Raw genomic sequence first — 8,380 nt, 5'->3', positions numbered from 1 at the left:
AGATTCATGCCCACTGCCTGTCTGCAGAATGGGCTCAGGGCATACTCCAATGCAGGTGATTATACTAAATGGCTATGAATATTTGCCTATTGCATAGGCCTCAACTCATCCACAATTTTGGAAATTCATTCTATTGAAGGAAATACATTAAGAAAACAACTTCCAAACCACTGTGACAGAGGTAGGGGAAGGTAGAAGAAACCCAGAGGTGGATGAAACTCCTCAGTTTAGGGTCCAAGTATCCCATTCTGCTGCTTTTTATTCTGCTGGGGTATTTTTTCCTTCCCATTCACCCAGGATCACCCTTCTATTTCACCATTATTATCTTCTCTGCTCTAAGCTGTAGCCATGTACTGCGAATGGCGGCCAGGTGAGCGTCACTAGCTACTACTGTACTGTACAGGTAGTCCTTGAGTTACGTCCACAATTAAACTGCATTATTTCTAAGCCGTATTCATTCCTCCAGTCATATTTAAAGTTACAATAATTTATGTCGCTAAGCAAAACATTTGTTAAGGTAAAAGCTTTGCCCCATTTTTAGACTTTTCTTGCCACCGTTGTTCAGTGAATCGTTACATTTGTTAAGTTAGTAATGTGGTTGTTCAGTGGGGAAGTCAGTGAATCTGGCTTCCCCGTTGACTTTGCTTGTTATAGGAGGTGGCAAACAGATCCCACGATCCCAGGAACTTCTGGATTTTGATCACATCCTCAACATGACCATTGAGGACGAGGCAACGGTCGTAAGTGTGAAAAACGGCCATATGTCCCTTTTTTCAGCGCCAGGTATGAAGGGTCCTTAAATGAGCTTGTTGACAGTCGAGGACGACCTGCGTTCATATACAGGCGCTTAGGGGGCCGGTCGCCCGTCCATTCCCCGCCCAAGCGTTCCGATCCAGGGTGCCTGTCGCTTTAAGAGCCTACATACCTTGATCTCTCAGAGGCAAAGAGATGGTGGCTTCCCACCCACCCCCAAATTCGAGGCGCGGCGCTCTGCTTTCCCCGCTCTCTGCCTACGTCACCTGACAGATTTCCCGTCTCCTCTTCACCCCCTGCGTCCTTCCCCCCCTTTTTTCCCCCCCATACGTCGCCCAGTGCCTTTAGAGCAGGACGGAGAGCGGGCTGGGCAAGCAGTTGGGTTCCTTGGCCGCCCGTCCCCTCCCCTCCCCTCCCCTCCCTCCCTTCTGCGTTGGCACCAATCGCCCCTCGGCGAAATCCCCTCAGAAACAACGCAGCGGCGCGGGAACCAGCAGCCCCGCGCGCCCCGCGCGACGGGAGGCAGGTCGGAGCGGAGGAGAGGAGGAGGAGGAGGAGGAGGAGGCGGCGGTGCCCCGCTCTTGCCAGGGGGCGACTGGAGGATGGGAGCAAGCAGCCGCGCCGAACCAAAGGGTGGCAGCAGCCCCAGCAAGCCGGGAGCTGCCTCGGCAGCCGCTTGATTCCTTCGGCGGGGAGAAGGAGAGCAGAAGAGGTGGCGGCGGCAGAGGCAGCGGCGCCTTCTCCCTCTCCGGCTTCAGCGTCGGAGCTGCCGCCGCCGCCGCCCTGAGAGCGAGGAGGAGCCAAGCAGCGGCTGGCATGGAGCGGAAGAGCCCCGCTACTGCGGGCAAGCAGAACCCGGGCAGCCGGGCACCAGGGGACGGGCACTGCGCCCAAGGCAGCGGCGGCTCAGCGGCGGGCGCCCAGCATCGGAGCAGCGGCTGCGGCCAGCTCTCCGCGCCCACCGCCTCTTCTCCGGCTGCGGAGCCAGAGCAGCTGATCCGAAGAGCGCTGGATTTTAAAAGCCAAGGCGCTCAGTGCTACAAGGAAAAGAAATGCAGGGAAGCCATCGGCAAGTATCACAGGGCGCTGCTGGAGCTGAAGGGACTGTTGCTGGCCCAGGAAGACTCCGAGGACGCCACTTCGACCGCTTCGACCGCGGGGGCTACCGGCCTGGGCAAACTCTCCGATGAGCAGAGGCAACTGTTGGACAGCATCGAAATCGACTGTTACAACAGCCTGGCAGGTCGGGAGGTCCCTTTCGGGGTTTTGTCCTCGGGGGTGGGTGGGAACGGTGTGGGTGTTGGGGGTGGGAATGGTGAGCGGAGGGGCTGGAAAGGAAAGGGGGGGCTGGAAGTCAGGCGCTTCGGGGCTCTCTCTGGCCCGGAGCGCTCCGACCCTGCTTTGTGACTGAAGTTCGTTTTGGAGGCTGAAGGCAAAGGCAAGGGCTTTGGGGAGGAGGGGGGAGGAGGAGAGATCGGAGATACTTCTTCTCCCCGCAGTTGTATGCAAGTTTGATAGGGAGATCGACTCACGAAATAGGGATAATGACAATGACAGGTGTCATTTTCCCCTCCCTCCCTTCCTCCCGCCCCCCCCCACCTCTTTTCTGCAACGAGCTTGGAAATCTGTGATTCTCCCCCCCCTCCCGAAAGCGGGCGCGGGGAATTTGCCGCCCGCTGCCGTGGAGTCTGGAGACGGAAAGCATCCCAGATGTCTTTCGAAAGATTCCTTCTATCTAGCCGGAAAAGCAAATAAAGATCGTATCCATTTAGGGTGGAATTGGCGTTTTCGTAGGCATAGTTTGTAGGTTGCTTCTGTCGTTGCTCTGGGGTGTGTGCATGTGTGTGTGTGCGCGCGGGCGCGCTAACAGCTGAAAAGCACATCTGCTGCAGTGCACCTTTCTACATCGCTAAATAACTAGGGCATAATAAATAGCCATGGCTATGCATGGTTAAAAGTAAAGGGTTGGTTTCCTTGTCCCCAAGGTTCTTGCAAATCCAGTTTACCTGAAGAGAAAAAGATAAGAGGTGGAAAAAAGTAATTCTTGGCGCAGATTTCTTCTGGCACAAACTGTTATGAATTAGAACCAGTTCGTCAGATTTGTGAAGTAGTACTCTTGGCAGATAGTGGTACCAATCTCCTTGTTTTCTAATGAATCCGCGAAAAATGCCGATTGTGCTTGTGATGTCCAGAAGCAGCAGAATACAATCAGTTAGTTGCTTTGTTTTTAACATGTTGCAAGAGTCTGTTGTTTTCCTAGCTGCAAAAACGGGGTAACACGGTTGCCCTTCTAGAATTTGTCCCTAGGGGAAATATGTGTCCATGTATTCTGTGGGCAATGGTAAAATTAATACACAGAGAGAGGGGGGGGGAGTGCGAGAGGGAGGGAGAGAGAGAGAGATACATACAACACCAGAGCAACTGAGTGCTCTGTGTGTGTGTCTGTGTGTCTCTCTGTGTGTAAAAGGCAGCACTGATCATAGCTGCACAAGAACAGGCATTAAGCACCAGTTCCATAGAAGCAGGGATTTAAGACTCTAGATAGAACCCAAGGGGTAGATCAGTGTCTCTCAACCTTGACAGCTGAAAGATGTGCGGCCTTTAACTCTCAGAATTCCCCAGCCAGCCATCAAGGAGTTTCCACAGAAGGTTGTGGAAAATAAAAGGGCTGAGAATCTGTGGGAGTTTCAGATCCAGACCGACAGGCAGGCACTACTAGATAATCAACCAGACACTGTAGTAGTAGACAAATTAATAGATAAAGACCAGAAGAGAGCAGTAGTGATAGATGTAATGGTGCCAAATAACAACAACACCAGGCAGAAGTAGTCCAGGAAGTCTGAGAAGTGCCAGGCCTGAAGGAGGAATTAGAGAAGACGTGGAAAGCCATCTGATGATAAAAGCACTTGCGGCTGTGACTCCTATACTGAGAGAATGGCTTCAACAGATCCTAGGAACGACATCAGAGCTCTTGGTCCAGAAGAATGCAGTGCTAGGAACAGTTAAGATACTGCACAGAACCCTTAAAACCCTCAGGCCTTTGATAGAGGACCCAAGATTGAGAAAGACACATACCACCCACAGGAGTGAGAAGGGATTTTGTGTGTGTGTGTAATACAGTTGTTCAGATTTGGCTGTTTATTTCCCTTTGGGGAAATAGTAGAAGACCAAGAAGTCTAAAGTCAAATGTTTCATAAAAAAGATGAGGTATCTGAAGACGATCTGTCCTTGGTAGGGTGGTGGGAGTGGAGAGGGAGAAATGTTCCAGAAATTTTGGGGGGAGAAGGGAAGAGAAAGAGCAGCATTCATTATATCCATCTTCAAACACAGCAACTATACAGTAGCTGGATTTGTTGTGATTTTTCAAGAGCAATGTAATTAGGAGCCAGCAATTCTATGGCCTGCTAATTTGATGACAATAACTTTGAAATGATTGATTGGTTCTCCAGAGATTACAGCCCATAGATTCTTTTCCAAGACTTCTCTGCTTTTGCAGCTATCAATTATACAGCACTTTTTTTTCCTCTCCCTGTTTCTTCCAGTTGTTTATCATCAGTTCAATAGTTTGGCATTAATGCTATAATGGCTGGAGTTACCTCTTTCAGAAGTACTGGTGCTAAAAAGCCACTTAACAGCATAGGTCTGGGTAGGCATGAAATGCTCTTAATTTGATTTCAATGAGCAATTGAAATACTTTTTAAAGAATCCAGAAAAGGGCAGCCTATTCATTTTTGTTTATTATCTATGGCCGGTAGCAACTAGAATGCTAGTATTAAAGTATCTGAGCTCTAAACTAGGAAGATCTTGGTTCAAATTTCACCCATTCTAAATATTTGATGTGACCCCAACAACTTTGATTTATTCATATATCATGGGAAAGGAATCGATGACAGCCTGTTGTATGAACACAGTCCATCAATCTCTCAGTCAACACAATACTAGCATACCTTACAGAATTTCTGTAAAGTTTACTGAGGCACATAAGGGAAACATTTTAAATTCTTTTTTTTTTTTAGACAATCCAAACCCTCTAAAAAAGTGTTTTTCAACCTTGGCAACTTTTAAAATGTGTGGACTTCAACTCCCAGAATTCCCTGGCGAGAATGACCCACCTTATGTTGGGAAGGGAAAAGGTGTGGAAGTGCATAAACTGAGCAACAGACCTGAGACAGAAGCATTGTTCAGAATGTTATTGGGACTAAATAGAACTTTACTGTCTCTGCTTTTGCTTGGATAGCTGCTAGCTTGCTTTTCAGCTTAGTGTGTTATATACAGTATATGAACCTGGCATTGTTCTGTTAAACCATTGTTTATAATTCTCAGTTAATTGTGGTTTATTCAGCAAATGATGGCTAAGTAGACAATGTCTTACTATGTGGTATGAACACAGCCTCTCTGGGTGTAACTTTCATTATAGCCACTCAAGGTTTTTTTCTATGTGTTCCATATTTCTCAAGTATCAAGATTCAAGAATTGCACAGCACTTTTGCATAATAGCAGAGCACTGAACTATGATGAATTCATAAATATTACTATCTACCCATTCTGGTGCCCTCCAATCTTATTGGCCTCCCAAGGGGGACTGGGGGGGGGGAGAGGTATATTTCTATTTCAATATCCCTCTAGTGTTCTTCCACTTACACTGCTTAACCTTAATTCTGAGGTCATGTATTTGTATGTTTCTCTCTGGGTGTCTGAGAAATACATTTGTATAGTACTCTTTTTGGCTTTATTCCCATCATCCATGGGCTCCAAGCCTACCCAGTGTCATATTTTTATATATATCTTGGAACTAAGAAGTCTCCCTCTCTTGAAAGATGACAGATGTCATGGAGGATGAGGAGAGGGAGGGGGGGTTCTTATTTCCAATATACACATAAGTATTAATAATAAATGATGGTGACAGCCAAGATCAACAAAGAACCCTTCTCTGAACAGTATAAAGACAATTAGAGTCTGCCAGGAGAGGTTGATCTAATAGCAGAGTTTGGACCTCGAGATCACAGTGACAGATTCATAGCTTGGAAGCCTAGCCAGGAGCACAAACTCAGCCTGTTGTGTTGGTAAGGTGATGTACTGTCTCTCAGCTTCTGCAGCATCTTCTTTTACACTATTGGGCCCGTTCACCCTTTTTCTGAGTGTATCATTTCGATATGGATGGGAAGAAGCCAAGCCTCAACCTTCTCTGACTCCTTCTTCAAGAGACAAAAACACCATTTCTTATAGAAATATCCTCCACTTTCACTGAACGTAGAACTGCAACTGAGAATTATAGAATGGAGGTGTGGGAGAGCTGTACGTTTTTCCATACATTTAAGGCAGTTTTTTTCCCAACTTGGGAGGATTTGGGATGACAATTTCCATCATCCCCACCCATCCAGTCATGCTGACTAGGAATCATGGGAGTTATAGACTAGCACTGGTCAGTACCTTCAAGTTGGAAAGCCTTAGTTAAAGGTTGTATGTACTTCAGATATTTGGGCATGAACAGAGAGATCATTGCTCCATATTTTATTGCTGAAAACAACACGAACAAGGTTTATAAAGAGGAATTGTTTTTGAAGCTGCTCAGATGACAAATGTTCTGATGCTTGTCAAATGACAGTGTTTTGATCAGCAACAATTGTTTCAGGCATCCAAGTCGTGCCTTCAAGTTGCAATCAATGAACTGTGAATTTCCATTGAAGCTATGATAATGCAGCTTTGAAATGCTCATATAGGCAGCCTATGCAACATTTAGCCTTTTTAAAGACACATTTTAACAGATGCAGTAATTCCCCCCCCCTCCAACCTACATTCTTAGCTGTGATTTGGAAAAAGATGATCAGGTGACACTAAATATTGCTTTTCTTTGTACTTGTGCACATGTTCTAACATTGATTTGTTCATCCAAGTGTAATTCTGTATCATTTGGCAGAAGAAAGGGTGGCGAAGTTTGACATTCATTGGTTTGTTTCCATCTCACGTTGCACTTCAAGGCTTACATGATGTTGTATAAATGCCAGGTCTTTACTATTAATAATTCAGCGGATGCTGAAATGCTCCCTAGTTTTGAAGAATAGATATTGCTAAATGAAAATATCTGCATGATCATCAGATTGATGGTACCAATCAGTCAGGACTGGAAGATAAATAGAGTTGAAAGGTTTGCATGAGGAACTGGTTTGCTGAAAGAATCTAGCCAGGCATTCAGAACCCTGTTTCAGAGCACAAACTATTTCTGATTCTTATAAGACTTCACTATTATAGGTTTAGTTGCTGCATGTTGTGTATATTTATTCAGACCTCACTACACAACGTTTTGTGTGCTAGGGGAGTGGATCAGTGGGGGGTTCTTCCCGGTTCCGCCCGGTTCCGCCGAGCCGGTAGTGGTGATGATATGACGTCACCGAACCGGTTCTCCTGCCCCCCCCACCCCCCACCCCCGCGTTATTCTTACCTTTTATTTGGCCCCACCCCCAATCTATTGCTGCCTCCTGAGTCCCAGCTGATGGGCTATAAGAAAAAACTGTTTAAACTCTTGCCATGGGGCTTCAAAGGGCCGCCCTACAGCTGATCAGTGGTAAAAGGCAGTTTGGTGGTAGACCGGTGCCTGCAAAAATACATGAGTAGACCGGTGCCTGCAAAAATAAATGGGTAGACCAGTGCCTGCAAAAATACATGAGTAGACCAGTGCCTGCAAAAATAAATAGGTAGACCAGTACAGCTCTGCAAGCAGTTAAAAGCCTGGTAGACCAGTACCTCTGCTAAATCCTAAAGAATTGTCACATGACCATCAAGCCACACCCACAAAATAAGCCATGCCCACGGAATTGGTAGTAAAAAAATTTTAGAACCCACCCCTGGAGTGGATGCAATTATGTCCCCCTTAGGGTATTATTCTAGGCCTTACTATAATATAACACATGCCCAGGTCCAGGGGCATCTATAGGGAGATTTAAGAAGTCAAGATGGGTCACACATTCAAGTCCCCCAACCCTTTACTCTTGTGTGTCTCATGCACCAAGCATAACCGAGTGTGGCTTCAGTAACAGTGACAAAAATGTTATTACACGTATATGCTGTTTGACTCCAAGTGATGGGGTCACCGTCTTCATTCGCATACCATCCCAGACACGCCTGTGCAAACCTATGTAGAGATTTTATAGCAATCAAAAGGATTTCACCGTGGAGTGCTGCTTGTGACGATGAAGGCAATATTTCCTGATAAGAGTAAACCGGTAGTACATCATTTATCTTGTGTGTGTGCTGGTTTGTGTGTGTGCGTGTGTATGCACAATATGCATGTACACTATAGCTACATATGTGCGTGTATGTAAAATTTGCTACTGCTGTAAATGGGATTTAGATTCAGCTAGATAGAGAACAGCATAATTACCCTTAACTGCAGGGATAGCCCATCCACTAATCAATGAAACTTAGCTACATCTTGCAGATAGACTAAATTAGCTTCTTTTCAGTCAATCTGCATAATTCATTTGCCTCATGTGTCCTTCCCTATACCTTATAAAATAGAAGCATTACAACTTTGTAAACCTTTGTATTGCCAAAGCTACAGCACAGGGTCATTCAAATTGATAAGTTGAGCCCAAATGGGATTGGTAGTTAGTGGTTCATTATGTAGTGA

General features: G+C 46.1%; 1 protein-coding gene across 1 annotated transcript in view; it reads left to right on the top strand.

The window, feature by feature from the left end:
* The first annotated feature begins 1,006 nt into the window (after nt 1–1,006).
* TTC9 (tetratricopeptide repeat domain 9) overlaps nt 1,007–8,380 on the top strand; it is a 33,086-nt gene continuing 25,712 nt past the window's right edge. The window contains exon 1 of the mRNA XM_034417681.3: nt 1,007–1,996. Coding sequence (XP_034273572.1) covers nt 1,570–1,996 — 427 coding nt within the window. The 5' untranslated portion in view covers nt 1,007–1,569. The remainder of the gene's footprint in view (nt 1,997–8,380) is intronic.

This window comes from Pantherophis guttatus, chromosome 1 (assembly GCF_059756535.1).
Source record: "Pantherophis guttatus breed Tessera chromosome 1, ASM5975653v1, whole genome shotgun sequence".
NCBI classification, from domain to species: domain Eukaryota; kingdom Metazoa; phylum Chordata; class Lepidosauria; order Squamata; family Colubridae; genus Pantherophis; species Pantherophis guttatus.
This window is presented reverse-complemented; position numbering and strand designations above follow the sequence as displayed.